At 44.0% G+C, this 16,010-nt stretch overlaps 1 protein-coding gene across 2 annotated transcripts in view; it reads right to left on the bottom strand.

The window, feature by feature from the left end:
• The window catches only part of PHF2 (PHD finger protein 2), an 85,832-nt gene that overhangs the window by 11,913 nt on the left and 57,909 nt on the right, over nucleotides 1-16,010 (bottom strand). For both annotated transcript variants that reach the window (XM_075762649.1, XM_075762651.1), the window contains 11 exons: nucleotides 15,830-15,992; nucleotides 14,355-14,442; nucleotides 13,642-13,748; nucleotides 12,356-12,447; nucleotides 10,959-11,048; nucleotides 9,362-9,733; nucleotides 8,300-8,419; nucleotides 6,912-7,030; nucleotides 6,070-6,248; nucleotides 5,764-5,837; nucleotides 3,219-3,376 (listed from right to left, as the gene is read on the bottom strand). In XM_075762649.1, the coding sequence (XP_075618764.1) occupies nucleotides 3,219-3,376; nucleotides 5,764-5,837; nucleotides 6,070-6,248; nucleotides 6,912-7,030; nucleotides 8,300-8,419; nucleotides 9,362-9,733; nucleotides 10,959-11,048; nucleotides 12,356-12,447; nucleotides 13,642-13,748; nucleotides 14,355-14,442; nucleotides 15,830-15,992 (1,562 nt within the window). The remainder of the gene's footprint in view (nucleotides 1-3,218; nucleotides 3,377-5,763; nucleotides 5,838-6,069; nucleotides 6,249-6,911; nucleotides 7,031-8,299; nucleotides 8,420-9,361; nucleotides 9,734-10,958; nucleotides 11,049-12,355; nucleotides 12,448-13,641; nucleotides 13,749-14,354; nucleotides 14,443-15,829; nucleotides 15,993-16,010) is intronic.

Below are 16,010 nucleotides of genomic sequence, written 5' to 3'. Positions count from 1 at the left end.
GCCAAAATTGATACGACACACTCCCACTAAACTACCACACACAGCGGAGCAATTCATGCAGAGTTTAGTTACGTGACTGCGTTTGCGACTTTGATTTCGGAAACCACAAAGTCTACAAATGCGCTGGGTACAGAGCCCAGGCTGGAGGGAGGGAACATGAAAAGCCCGAGCCCTGCTCCGGTACTGAGAGGCAGCGTTAACCCATCGCAGGCAGCAGAAGACACCTCCCAAGCTACACAGAGAATCTTTGAGGACCGTTTCTTTAACCCGGTTTTTCCGCTTACCCCTGCATTGCTGCACATCGTAAGCAGGCAGCAAACCTGGCTGGTAGTGTAAACATCGCCAAGGCAGATTTCTTTTAATTCTTACAATGGTTGACAAGTTTTCTTATTTTATACCAAATTCCAAGCATGGGAGTGATATTACACTGGCAACTTTATCCCCAGAGTTAGATACACCTAACTACCTGCCAAAATGTAAGCATAAATTGGACATAAACCCTAGTGCCATTATGTACCATAACACAGAATGGAAAAGGAATTCACAGGAACAGCCAAACAGACGAGTGCCAATGCGATTATGTCCTTTGAAGAGCAGACACAGAGATGGGGCCAAATCTCAAGAGATCAGGAAAATCTAGAACCACTGACCCACTTGAACCCAGACAGCAAAACCCACCTTCCTGGGAGCTGCAGACACACCGGTACCTCTCCCCATGCCCTCCGCAATCACAGGAGGGGGCTGGCGGTTTGATCAACCACTGCTTGCTTAGGGGGAAGGCAGGAATGGAGGAAAACCAGGACTAAATCAAGATTAGATGTCTTCTCTAGGAATAGCAGCCTTGTCAAGATAAGCCTTCTAAGGATGTGTAGTGACTATGCTAGGTGATTTACAAATATTGGCTTTTTTCACCCCCATCAGGAATGAACAGAGAACTCATAGAGGAGACTGCACACACCCCCTCTGCTCAGCAGCGGTGAGGATCCCTGTCACTGTGCTGCAGCAAGTAATAAACCCTAAATGTCGATGCACAAAGGCAAGCCTGTCTCACAGAGCTGCCTGGTACTGCGCAACTGATGTACCCTGCATGAAGCCAGTCTATATAAAATGCTTTAATCTCTTGCAACCATCCAAGCTGTGAAAGAGACAATTGCCTAACAAATTGAGGAAGGATGAACCAGAAGATGCTTTAGATTTCTCTGTAGCTCTGTCACTGCACTGCAAACCTTAAAAAATTCCATTTTCTCTCTCAGCATCAAAAAGCTCTTTTTTTTTTTTTTTTAAACTCACTGATAAAATTTGCTTCTACGATTTCCCTTGGTAACTTATTCCATATGTTTCCCTTTGACCACAATGCATACCTTTTGGAATTCTCAGTTATGGCTTTTAACTTCCAATCTTTCCCAGCTTCAGATAACATCCTCCTCTCCGAGGGGACCTTCTCATTCCCCTTTAACAGGTCTTTTCAAATGTGCAGGCTACACTTTTCCTGGGTCCCGCACACCCGGCGCAGTGAGGGCAGAGCAGGGGGCAGAAGGACAGCACCGGTCTCTCTTTGTCCAGCCTGTTCTCAACTCCCGGACCACTCCTACAGCTACTGCTACCTCCTGCACAGGCTCCGTGGCTTTGTATAACCGAGGCAGAGGTAGCGAAAGCAGGGAGGAAAAAGATGCTGTTGGGGTACCCCTGCAGCCACTGAATATGGTACCTGGCTTTACTACTCCAAGCAGATTGGTTTCGCTGCTTTGCGCGTATAAAATGGCACAACACACCTCTTGCTTCCGGGCGACGTCTGTTATCTGAATCTTGAGTAGGAAAAACGCTGCTTCAAGCAGCCAGCCTGGAGAACCACACGTCGCGCCTGCCTGGTGGAGGCGGTTTTCAAATGAAGGCAGAGCGGAGATGGAGCTGGCTTACTAAAATGCCAAACAAGAATAGCCTTACCACACGTTTCACCTCATTTCCCGTATCGCCACCTGGCCTTCCATTCTCACCTTTCAGAGGACGATTCCTTTGTTTGCACAGCAGGCATATTTAGAGGTTAGAAACTTGTGCCAGCAACTTACAAACAGCCCCCAGCTTCCAAAAGTACCAAGGCTGTGGTTGCTGTGGAGCAGTGGAGCCTGCTCAGGTGAATACCTCTGGGTTTGTACAGACGGGACAAATCCTTCAGTTAAGACTCCAGCAGCAAAGACCTACGTAATCAGCAGACTGCTAGGGAGCACGGAAGAGGGAGCAGCTCATCTCTGCAGTGCCATCCTGCGCACGGAAGCCAGAAACTCAGTTGATGTTCCCGAAACCCCTTCCCGGGGATTGGTTCCTAAGGCTTGAGTTAAGCAAGACATTTCCATAGGTGAAGAGTCCTACTAGCTTCTCTCCGAACGACGCGCATACTTCTGTTGCCTAATTGCTCTATCAGTAGTTTAAGCTCAGACTTGGCCTGTACAGAGTGGAGGTAGTGAATCCATACGCTCACTGTGAGATGGGCCCAAACAAAACCCTTGTTCCAGACAAGGAGTTTGAGCCTGGGAACCACATTTCCCAATTTTGCATTCCTTTTCACTGCTCATTGTTTGGATTACCAAAAGATCTAGTGCTGTACCTTATTAACCATATTCCATAACATCCAGTGTCGACTTCAGTGCCCACCTATAGTGGTCCCATATGGAACACAAGCCCAGGCAAGCACTTCCATTTTAGGTATAGAAATACCCCTGAAAGAGTTTTATTTCTTCCAAGCCATGCATTTTGGCGGGGAGAAGAATGATGGCAGGAAAGTAGACAGTTTCCTATTTTCTTCTTTCAAACACTCAATATTTGGGGAACTGTGCCGCACCTTACAACAATGCTTTATGAAACGAATGCTGGTCATTTAGATTATTATATTATTACTACATTAAAAAACATTATTCATGCCCTCAAGCTGCATTCACTGAGCTCTCCCTTTTGAATGATTCACCTATTATAGTATTATTGCTAAAAAGGATATTCAGCATTTACAGATGTGAAATGCCTCTATTTGTTTAAATTATACTACCAAAATCTTTCCCACACACTTTCCAACCTCTCCCTCCAGATCACAGGATAAAGGAAGAATTTGCTTACTGGAGAAAAAGCAGTTACTGAGCTGCAAAATTCATTCTCTCTCTCACTCACACAACGACAGAAGAGCAATTTTTGTTTATGGGTAAGAGGAAAAAACACCCCTTGGTGCATACCTGTTGGTGTTATACTCTAAACCCCCGACTTCCTTGCTTGCCTGCAAAAGATCAAGAATTCCTGCTGAACTTCCGCTCTCTTTCTTTACTTTGGAATTGCGCCCTGGCTTTGCCTCTGTGTCAATGTGAAGCAAATCTTCATCTGACGAGTCATCACTCTGCAAAACAAGGAAATGGCTCAAAAACCCCAGAAACTCACTAAGTTAGTCAACAAGAACAACGCAGTGATTTTTTTGCAGCCTGCTGCTCCTCCAAAGACACAAAGCTAGCATTTGTAATTTGCTTTCCTTAAACAAGAAACCCAACCCAAACCCAGGTACACAGTAAAAGTCTGTTTCCCTGCAGCCTGTAGGCATGGTGGGTTTTTCTTTCCCCTTCCGAGCCTGAAGAACCAGCTTTGAGATCTGATCCTGCGCAAGGGATGAAACCACTAGAACAGCGGTGCTTCCAGGTGCTGTGTTGCCGTCTCAGCCCCTGCTCCTGCTCTCGAGACCTTGACCCATTTAGCAAAAGAAGCGTACGTGTGGCCATGGCTCTGTCAGCCCAGACACGCATCAGGGCGCAGGTCTGTAGCTTTTAAGGCCCTTAACACGGCCAGTTCTGACACAGCGACAGACCCACTTCTGCCATCCCAGCCGCAAGAGACAGAGGAACGGGATAGACGTGTATGAACAGTAGCATCCGAGGCTGCTGAAGGAAGCTACCTGCATCTAACGATCTTTCCGGGGCTGGTATCTCTACACACTGTGGTGTAGAGTACAATAAGCTGACTCTTCTCCCCTCTCCTACCCTGCTTTCAAGCCTCTGAAGTCCCAGCCCTTACTGCTTAGATTGCCAAATACTGCTCTCCCCAGGAACCGGCCTCCCTACGCTCCTGCACAGCGAGATACCAGCCTGTTTCCCCTCTTCCCTGGGCACTGCTCTCCAGACGTCAGCTACCGCCTGAGGCAAGGAGCTCTGCACTTGCTCCTGAATATCCCCGAGCCAAACCAGGATGAAAAAGATCCCTTAGTTCTTAGAGCCAAACATTTCAGTCACCTACAGTTCTGTGTTAACAAGCTCTTCTGCTTTTTCTAATTCAGATATTACAATATGAATTTGTATTAACCACAGTTCAGCAAAACATTTAATTTTAACATCATTTAATGTCATTTTTTTCCAGTGACCTTCAATGCTAACACAGAGCAAACTTCTGCCTGTGCTGTTCAGCTCTCTGAAGGTTAGCTATCAACCGGCACACGGGCACTGCCCCAGGTCAGGGACACGCTACAGTATCACGCTGAGTCAAGGGCATTCTAGCTGGAAGTCCACAATGGGCAGAGGGAGACCCTGCCAAGTGATAGCAAACAAACCTTTAGTTGCTACATAAGAGGTACTAAGGGCTTCTAGTAATGTGAAATGCCAAATGACGTGAGTTCTATTGTATTAGCATTACTCCGAGTTTCATCTGTCAGATGTGAACATGGAAAATGTTCAATCCATGAGGAGAAGGACTTGGGGGTGTTGATTGCTGAGAAGCTCAACATGAGCCGGCAACCGTGTCCTGGGCTGTGTGTCCAGCAGCGTGACCAGCAGGTCGAGGGAGGGGATCCTGCCCCTCTATTCCACTCTGGTGAGACCCCCCTGCAGTGCTGTGTCCAGCTCGGGGATCCCCAGGACAAGAAGGACACGGAGCTGCTGGAGCAAGTCCAGAGGAGGCCATGGAGATGATGCGAGGGCTGGAGCACCTCTGCTATGGAGACAGGCTGAGAGAGTTGGGGTTGTTCAGCCTGGAGAAGGCTCCAGGGAGACCTTAGAGCCCCTTCCAGTCCCTGAAGGGACTCCAGGAAAGCTGGAGAGGGGCTGGTGACAAGGGCAGGGAGTGACAGGCCAAGGGGAATGGCCTGAAGCTGCAGGAGGGGAGATGGAGATGGGATCTGAGGCAGAAATTCTCCCCTGTGAGGGTGCTGAGGCCCTGGCACAGGTTGCCCAGAGAAGCTGTGGCTGCCCCTGGCTCCCTGGCAGTGTTCAAGGCCAGGTTGGATGGGGCTTTGGGCAACCTGGGCTGGTGGAGGGTGTCCCTGCCCATGGCAGGGGGTGAAACTAGATGGGCTTTAAGGTCCCTTCCAACCCAAACCATTCTAGGATTCCATGATTCTATGCAATTTGACAGCCAGTGTTCAAAGCACATGGAAGTGGGGGGCAAACAGGCTGGGAGCACAGCTTGGGACAGACCCCTGTGCCTGCGGCAACGTGACATCAAGCCAGGTACGACAGAAAACTCCTCCTGACCCTTCCTATTCCTTCTCACAGCTTGCTCCTGTTCTTGTACAGCTGTCACAGTCCCCATCAGGCCCGATCACGTAGAAGCCGTTTGAGCCACAGCACCAAATTATGCTTCACGCCCGCAATGCCTGAATGCTACCTGTTCTGGGCAGACTGGGAGTGCAGAAGGAAGGAGAGGATGTGAAAAGTGCCTGTAAGAAGGCTTTGCTGCTGTCGTCACACATACTGTTAGAGACATACAGCGGGTGTTTGCGTGTGATAGGTACAATAATAAACATACCTTGTATGATACCGACTCCACCTTTGGCTTCTTAACAGGAGGGTGCTGCAGAGTGTCTTTTTTATCTGATAAAACTGAATTAAAAAAAAAAAAAAGAAAAACAAAGTCATGAAAGTTCTTTTCCCTTCAAAAGCTAGCACTCCTAAGCCATAACTTCTAAAGCAATTCAGATCCATTTATATTTGACTGACAGTTAAGACATGGCTTGCTTTATTATAAACCACATCAATCTTAAAGACTAATTTTGGACAATCAGCACACAAGACTTTGTTGTGCAGATACAGACAAAACAGGAAATATTCTTACAGGGCAGTTCTCTTTTTGTAGTGTTTTTCTTCCTTCTAATTGGAAACTCATCAATTTTTAGTTCACCATCATCTGACACGTATTCATATTCATCTCGTACAGGTTTTGCTTTATCTTCTTTAAAATTCTGCAGTGACCCAAACACACTGGTATTCAGCTGGGTTTTGACTCCCTTTGAACTAAAAAAAAAAAAAAAAAAAAAAAAAAGATTACAAATCAGTAACAGTACTCTGATTGGTAAACATTTTGCAGATTGGCATAGGGGAAGACAATGAGTATCTTTACGTAGAAATCTCAGTCAACTTGAATACTTTCAGAGGTGCCACAGCAATTCAAATAATTTTATAAACACATTTCTGTACCTACAATTTATATCTCAAGATACGATGTGAACAAGTAAGCACTGTATTATTTAAAGCTATCTCAAGGTATATCGTGATATGCATAATCCACACACAGCATGGAAGTTTGCTATGCAGAGTTCATTTAACAGTTTCTTAAAAACGTACTCTGAGTAGGATCTGCACAAAACCTACTTAATATAACTCAACTAGTAAGAACCTGAAGTGCCAAAACATGAGATACTGCCTGAACGCTGAAGACACTGCTCTCAAGCACGCTACCATCCTCAAAGACAGGTTGCTGCTGTTATGGCCAGCTATGCTGGGTTCTGGGTAAAATCAAGTTCTAGAGAGAATTTTTTGCCTAAGTGTGTTTTCTACATTGACCCAAGAGACGGATTTTCACCTTTCTGTAAAAAAACCCCATAAATAATGACAGGACTTTAAACTCTTTTTAACCAATTTTTTAAATTGAGATGTATTGTCATATTTTTGACTTACGCAAGCAACTTCTTATTAGAGAAAGAGAATGTAAATTTGTTGTCCTTATTTCCTGATAAAGGCGTCTTTTCCGATTTGTGTTCCTCTTCCATTTTTAAAAGTGAATCGGGTTTACTGTTCTGAAAGGCAAAAGACCCAAACCAAAACAACAAAATCAGTTGAATGAGTTGGTATTTCAGATTCGTACGTAACCTCAGGGAATCCATTGATCTATATGCAGAGAAAAATATGTTTCCCCAAATGTAGTAAGTAATGACGGATTATACTCGTCCTTAGACTGCATGGGTTTTAGTTCAGGGACTTTTCCCCATTCAAGAAGCACTTCAGCACCAGTTTAAGCAACGCCTGCCACAAACACGATGCCTAATTTAAATATTGTTCTCTTAAACTGGTGCAGACTGATGGAAAATACAAACCACGCACTTGGTGAATCGGGGCACAGGCCGAGCTCATCAGCATCGCGCCTGCGTGGCTAAGGACAGAATCTAGCACAGTGCCTGTAACCTCACAGATACGACTGCATTTTATTCCCAGGCTCCACTTGCTTCTTTCACACCTTGAAATTATGACTTGAAATGAAATTGAAATTAAGCTTGAATTATGAATTTAATAATATCAAAGTCATTCAGTGCAAAGGAAACCTCTGATTACTTTTTAAGTATCGCCTTAATACTTTCCTAAGCTGTACAGGCTGCAGAATTAATTGGTACATATTGATCTAATCACATGAACTGTGACTTTTTTTAACAAAAAAAAAATTTAGATGTCTCTGATGTTAATGATTCGTGATTCTTAGTAGTTTGCCCACGTGAAAATGCATGAACTTATGTTTTGTTTTGGGGAATTTGTTTGCACCTTTGTCATTAGAAGTTCACGAAGCGGGCAAAATTCAGACAGCTATTTCTGTGAGAAAGCCTAGTGTCACCTTGTTTTAAATGGTACCTGGAAAAGAAATGTATCATCCTATGAATGTATTTTACTCACCCTACATTAGCCCTCCAGGAAGGCAAGCTTTTAATTCATGTGGCATAATTCAGATTTCATTAACTCTACTTTTATGCCATCGTTAGTTATTGATTTCTCTGGAACTACTCCAGACTTAAAGTAGTATGACTGTGTTAAAGAATCACAAAAGAGATCAGCACTGAAAAATCTCACTGTTAACAGTGTTCCATTGGCTTCAACAAGGGTGCCGATGGACAATGTGGCCTCTGCTTTTGAAGAATTTGCCCCCTTCTTTATCAGTGATTACCTGATTTTTTTCTGCTCAAATGTTTCTCTTTGGGAACTGAAAATTGGTGCCTTGTACTCTCTGCTTAGGTAAACCTAGGAACATTTCTCCACCCTTGACTTAATACTATGTGGCAGAATTTAACAGGAGACATTACCTTATATTTCCATTTGGCTTCTGTTTTGCTTTTATTTTGCTCTCGAACTTCAAATTTCTCCACCTCATTCTGCTTACTAGCAGTTTCCTTATTGGGAACACTTAAAACATTCTTTGCAGCCTGGAGAAAAAGTCAGCATGTACTCTTAATGAGGATGGAGTGCTGGCATGTTACAGAAACATATTTTTTATCTGGAACATAACATGATATATTTTTGAAAACTCCTCTTCCGATTCATTCTTTTTGAACCCAAATATGAGACTCAATCATATATTGCTGCTTCAGAGAATGCAGAAGACTAGTTGCATTTCTCCTTGATATGCCAACATACAAGATTACTGTAAGAACATACTAATCTCTCCTTTTCCTGCTCCGTGGAAAAGGTTTTGCAAACTGCACACAAAGTACTAGGAAATTCAGAAGCATTTTAGAAAAGACTTATGCATACTTCTTAAAAAACAGTGTACAATACATTACTCGGTCAGTGCCTCAATGAAATCCTGGCCCTTACTGTAGTCAGCAGCAAAAAATCACGTCGAATTACAGGACATCAAAATGAAACTTGTCCTACATGAGCAAAAATGGAAGCAAACTATTGTTTTGTCTTCATTCACTCACTCTAGAGCAAAATCTCATGCAAGTAAGATGCTTTAGAAATGAGTTCCTTCATCTTTGACAACTGATTATGGAAATGCACACAAGAGTGCTAGTAACACTTGAAATAATACAATAGTTCAAGGGACACAAAAAAAAGCGCCATTAAAAATGCCTTTTGATTTTCATCTCACCTCAGTTTGGGCAGGGAACTGGCAGTAGCTTGCCAGACTCAGCTCGAATCAATAGGTTTCTTGGAGGCTCCACATCAAATGAATAACCAAGCAAACAGTCAAATCAAATCAAACAGGTTAAAAAAAGGGCGATAAACTAGCACTTACAAAACTGTTCTACTTCAGTGGAGACAGAGTTTTACACTGCTGCTTAAATTATTTTATCATGAGACCTAGGGAGTGATTTTAACCCTCTTATGGCAAGAGAACAGGGAGAGGTTAAAACATGACCCACCTTCCCCTTCTTTGGCGTCTCGATCTTTGTCAAAGCCTCCTTTGTGTGTGCCTCCAGCAAGTCGAGATTCGGGATGGCTGGGGGTGGACTCTCTTTTGCCTTCTTTCCTTTCTTTTTACCTTCTCCCTTAACTTTTGGTGTTTTGGGAGGCTTGGGAGGTTTGGGTGGCTTGGGAGGTTTGGGGGGTTTGGATGGCTTGAGTTGTTTGGGGGTTTTCACAGTTTTGGGAGTCTTTTTTTTAGGGAGTTTTTCAACAGGTGGGGGCGGAGGCGTCACTTGGACGGGCGATGGTGCCTCCTCCTTCTCCACAGGACAGATCTCCTCGGCGTTTGTGTTGGCACTCGTGTCTGCTTTGCTGGCTTTCGAAGCGTTCTGTAGTTTAGCACAAAACGGGAAGGCATTCAGACCCACCTGTCTCATGCTAGGTGTTCCCCTGCACCCTCCCTTCCTCGGGGAAACCAACCCCCCAAGATCCTCCCTTCAATAAAGGGGTGACTGCAACCACAGGTCTGGCTGGCCAGGGAATGAAGGCCACAGCACATCCCACAGCAACGCTCTGCTCACCACTAATTCTGCCCCTACCTTGCTCAAGCACAAGTTTGGCCTGGAGAAACTCCAGCAGCTTTGTAAGGAATGTAACTCTCACCACGTTATACCATCAGGTAGGACCATTAAACAGACGGCCCGTACAAACACATGTACAAAATGAATGGTCTTTTGTTTAAAATGCTAATCAACTTGAGCATAAACCATTTCCATTTAATTCAGATGTGATAAACGTAGCAGAATCATTGTTTCATACCCTCAGGAAAAATAAGCAGTAAAATAGCTGCCCAATTAAAATTAACGTTGTCTGACTAATTAAAAAGAAATTATTTTCTGCTTAATTTGCCATCCTGACAATCTGAAAACTTACATACTACATCAAAGAGGATAAAAGGACAAGATAGACTTCCATTTTGATATCTTCGGATACAGTTGGAAAAGGGATGGAATGTAACACAATGTCTTCTCAAAACAGCTGAACCAGCTGTTGTCACCTTGACTGGCACGCATCTCCACTAAGTGCCAGTGATACCAGACTTAATGGATGATACCTCCATGCAACCTCCTTTTTGTGGGTTGGGTTTGTGGTTTTTTTTTGGAAGGGAGTATAATTATTATCGTGTTTGCTACAGTAACTCTGCCTAGAAGCCTGCCAAGAACAAGGCTTCCTACTGGGACAACGTACAGAATAATAGTCCCAAGCTCAGCCAATGTCATAGACAAGATCGATGGACCTAAGGAGTAGGAGATACTCCATAGGGAACATGATCACGGCGATGGCAACAGCGTTCTTTGGGTTCTGTCATGTGTTTGGGTATGGAGTAGCTAAAGCGAAAGAGAAGATAAGGCTGGAGAGGGGAGTGTGGCCAATCCAGTCAGGAGAAGGTGGAGGAGGAAGGATGTAGGACAGGCAGACACACTGCGTAACCTCACTTGAAGTCTTTTAATGAAGAGTGGGAAAAAATGATTCATTTGTGTCGAGTCATACATTTTATAGCCTAGATTACTAAAAGACCCACAATATAGTTAATATCATGAAAAGAGCACAAACCTCACTTAATCTTATTTCTTTGGCAAGGTCCTTGATAAGTTGTGCTGGTTTGAAGTTTTCTGGTAGTTCATCTTCATGCTCTGCTAAAGCCTAAAACAGAAGAAAGCCAGATGGCTGTTTCTGTGCATGGTTTTTTTGCAAAAATATAAAAAAATTCTCATTAAGTGACACATCAATATTTTTCCTATGTACTGAAATCAATACTGACTGCATCAGTAGTCCAAATAAGGAAAAAAATATATTTTCCCCTTCTGAGTGCTATTGTAAATAGTTGTCCTGCGAGAACAACAAAGTCAATAGTCTTCTCCAGATATTATGGCAATTTCACAACTGTAACATCACTTTGCTCACCCCTTTATATGAAATTCTGTGAGAAATTCCTTTTCTACATCTACAAGCCTTAGGCTGGTGTCTTCGATGAGTATACCAGGCATATACCTTGTCAGCAGAGTGGTTTGGGAGCTCCCTGACCGGACGAACAACATTTGCATTCAGATGTCATGTTATAATATTCAGAGTTCAACTTCACCTAAATGCCAACACAGCCTCACTTCCTTTGACTCACTACTTCTCATCTGCATGGCAAGTGGAAAAATAAAGAGGGTGACACAGAGAAGACAGCTTGCACCCCAGTCAGTCCTTCTACAGGAAACCAGGGAGCAATTCTGAATGTGGGCTCCAGCGCTGGCTTTTTGCAGAGGGGAGCAGCCAGGTCCCTGACGACACGGGAATCTGGCACAGCCACCTAACTGACCTAACTGTGCGGGCAACATTCTGCACTCAGCTGCTCATCCCTCCTTAAAACGTCTGAAAATCCTAAAGCTGCTAGTTCCCCTGTTCACGTTTTACGATCGAATGGCCTGTCTCCTGCATGCAGCTAATTCCCCGAAACTTTAGGAGCAACACACACAAGAATAACGGTTCTGAAATGACTGGAGCAGGAAATTCAGGCTGCAAATCCCTTTAAGCCTTCTCTCCAACCAATATGTATTTCCTGGCTCAATTAATGTGTTGATTTGCAGGAACTGGGCACCTTGTGCACACAAAAATACAGGCGTTGTTCTAGGCTTCGCTTGTGTACACAACCTCTGCTTAATTGCTTTGGCAGATGAAAATGCTCAGAGTCAGGGAGAACGTCCGTTCAGTATCCTTTTGGCTGTGTGCAGAACTGACTGGTTTAAAACTCTGGTGGAACCTTTCTTCCTGCTGACTCCTCGTGTGGCACCTTGAAACCCTGGCTATCGCCCTCCTTCCCTGTTCTCCCAGTCCCTCCTCTTTGGGATTTTAGAATTAGCTGGTTTGCTATGGAGATACTATTTGTTCTAACATTTACTCTCTGTTCCAGTGACTGACAAACCTGAGAAACATCCAATATTAAAACAGGCTGCTTCTCCTACCTGTTTTTTAGTCCATGACCTGAAAGCACCGTTGAGAATTTTTGCTCCTTGGAGTAAATGAGCAGGAGGTTGTTGCCCAGCTTTATGCAAACCTAAGTAGAGGAAAAAGACAATGCCATTCAAACACTGCTAGCTGAAGTTGTTTTACATAAAGTCTTTAATTTGAAAATGTTTAACTGTGACAGCTAACTCTTTGGAAGTTGGTCACCACAAATGAATCCCTATTATAACTTGATGGTAAGAAGGAGTATATTTACTGTGTCATAAATCCACCTCAGCCTTCCTACACTGTGCTCCTCTAAGTTATGTCTACACTGGCCATCCTTCCAGCTCCTTTCTTGGTCCCACACTCAAGCTAGCTTCCACGTTCATGCATCCCAGGCTGTGGGAATAAAAAGGTACCGTCAGCAGGTCTTTTATTCTGTCTGAAAAAGCAAGTACCGATATGTGGAAACAAAGGTTATATTGGGCAAAGCATTTCACTTCTGTATGCATACAAGCTTGCCTAAAATCTTCCCCTCATTCCAGTTTCTGTTCAGAGTTGGTCACAGGGGGCCCCCTTCCAGGTGACACTCAGAGGGACCCCTCACCTTGCTTATTAATTGGACACATTTTTCTCATTATGAAAGGATCTGGTGGGTGTCTCTAGACACGTTCTGTAATAAGAGAAATAGAGGCAAAGAGCAAAGTGAGACCGAATGTGTAAAGAACATACACGCATGGATGTTTGGATTGACTCTGAAGGAATCTGATTGGGGCTGAGATTTTGAATTTCACAGAAAACTTTGCTTTAATTCTCAGTGCTCCTGCTGGCCACATCTCTGATGTTCCTGTGGCCTCGTGTATATGTGAACTGCCCACGTACTTCGGGCAGGATCAGCAGAATGATGGGAGAAGAAGTGCTACTCTATGCCTTGGGCTGACAGAGCACATAGCTCAAAACAGGGGATGAATCCAGACTTGACAGGCAACTACAAAGAAATGTTACAACATTATATATTTGCCTCTGAGGCAACCTGAATGTTTTACAAAGAAGATGAAACGTCCCCGAGGCACAGGGAAGAGGGACAGTTAAGGTCCTTCCTAGAGCGAGATGGCAGGATATTAAGGGGAGAGCTGGACCAGACCAGCGTGTTCTGCTGGTATGTTAAAAGTAGTTTTGAAATACTAACAAGGCTGATTTTGGCCACCTGTCTATCTTCTACGTGACACATGAGCAGAAATTAAGAGTATTTTCAGGCCCCCAAAGCTAACCAACTAAGACAGACGAAGAAATGCAGTTTTACCTTTGAAAGTCTCTAGTAGGTGCTTTCCCATATACCAACATGCAGTTTCAAAGTTCGGAAACTGGGTCAGACTGACAATTTTCAACCGTCTTTCTACTTCATATGCCCTGCAATACAAAGCCACGTGAACTTAAAGCATAGCATGTCACGAGTATGTCGCACAGCGACAAGCACTGCTCGTAAATGCCTGAGATTCGTTTTGCAGCACTTCATTTCTTTGTGCTGCTACCACGTATTCTGGCATCAGACCAAAAGCAAACCATAAAAATAACACTGGTAAGAAACTGTGTGCTACAGATGTAAGATAGTTTTATTGCTTTATTTGTCCAGCATCAGTAAAGACCCACTTAGATTGTCTTACACTGGGCAAAGAACCCAGCTGAGCAGGTGGGGGCTTGTCCAGAAGGTGAATGGCATGCTCATGGGTAAAACTCCTGACGGGTTTTAACAGTTCTTCCTTCAGGACTTGGCCACATCAATCCAAGCACCTCACATATCCTTCCACGCGCTATGCAATAGGTGTAACGGCAGCTTGGAATTACTCAGCATGGGAGGACACGGTTGAAGGGGACAAATGTGGCTGCGCTTTCCAAAATTGCCCAATAGAGCTGCATCAACATTACTGCAAATCTAGGCTAATTAACAGGAGAGAGGATGGCCAACTTATTAACAACTGAGCCTCTATCTAAATCTAGATTTCAAAGATAGATTACCTCATCTGCATTTCAACACTTAGACTGTGTAGAAAATGTCCTGCAAAGGCCAGGCAGTCTACAGGTGTTAGAGTTGCATAAATCCAACCTAAAAGAGAAAGAGAAGAATCCCAAGGATAAAAACTGGAATCACAGTAACAAAGCCTTTATTCACAACACAAATACGCTTTGAACAAAGTTGCACCTGGCCCCCTGTTTTGCATGACAAAGGCTCAGCCCAGGACGATGCTACGCACCTCTTACTCCCAGTCCCAGGATTACCTTCGATGGTGGCAGACAGCGAAAGGGGACAGACCGCTCACACTGACAGTACTTTCTTGTTACTGTGAAAAGCAGCAGCAGCTACATAACGGTAACTGCTTTCACATCACCATAAAAATCTGTGACAGCTCCTGACAGGGACTTTATTGGAGTGCCAGGAACAGGTGTTTTCCAAACACTTATTTTCATACAAAAACCTACTTAAATTAGTGAATCTCTATAAATTGCTCTGTGTTTATTCCACCATCTGCGCCACATATGGTCATGAGAGAAATACCTACTTTCCACTTTCAGCAGTCAAAGTAAAATTCAAGAGTGTAAACATTCTGTGCAAAGAATGTTACTGACACACAGAAAAATGGCACTACTGGATGCTGCCTCCGAAACGCAAGTACCAGTGCGTTCCCTACTCACACTGCAGCCTCAACTCAGATCATGGATCGAGTGGGCAGGGCATCGTTTAAAGGCGCATAGAGGCAGAGAAAATCCACATCCCAAAGAGATTACAGTTTCAACAGGTAACAGGGAGTGCTGGAAACAGCAATGCAAATGAGGAAATAATTGTTCACGGTGAGAGGAAGGGGATGGACGGGGCAGGAATAGAGCTGCGTTCACTTAAAATTCTGCACTATCTGCTGAGCAACTCCCTATCCTTATGAAGATCCTCCCAGGAATCAAGAAAAACAAAATCCACCATCCCTAACCTGCAATGAAAGCCTGAGTCTACCAAGTAATCCATAAAAATCTGTGACACCCTGGCCTTCAGCCTCATGTGAAACCATAAATGCATGCTCACGCTCACGCGGGCACCTATAGTTCCTCAGTGTCACGGGGAATCAATGGCCGTGAACAGGTTTTGTGGAAATCATGGTCAGCAAGTAACCCAACGTGAATTCTCTGTTAGATGGCAAAAAGCACCTATGTCATGGGTGAGAGAACTCTTGAGTTACTGCAAACCAGCTAGACCAAGGGTGGAACGCTTTACCTACTAGTTGTACTTTTAAAAGGGTGCTGAAATATTGATAGAAAGCAGTAAAAGTTTTGATTGATTTTTTTTTTTTTTTGGTAAGCATATGAAATTACACTTCTACTGAGAATCAGGCTTCATACTTTGTCAGAGAAAGTGGTCGAATCACAGCCCTTGAGCGTTTTGGACGTGCTATTTCAGCAGCTCTAAAACGAGCAGGAAACCTCACCTGCAACAGCCTGCTCACCTGATGGAATGAAGAGCGTCTGTCCTTGTTTAACTGTGCATTTGTAACATTTATCGACTTGGTCTGCAAAAAACATCTCACTGTGGTTTGCTGCCGATTGCCAGCGTTCATAAAGAGAAATATTTGCAGAGGCTGGTTTGATGAGATAAAATATCTTTTCTCCCTGCATCAGAAAATATAA

Source organism: Balearica regulorum, chromosome 10, assembly GCF_011004875.1.
Source record: "Balearica regulorum gibbericeps isolate bBalReg1 chromosome 10, bBalReg1.pri, whole genome shotgun sequence".
NCBI lineage: Eukaryota > Metazoa > Chordata > Aves > Gruiformes > Gruidae > Balearica > Balearica regulorum.
The sequence above is the reverse complement of the archived record's forward strand: the minus strand, read 5'-3'. Positions and strand labels throughout refer to the sequence as shown.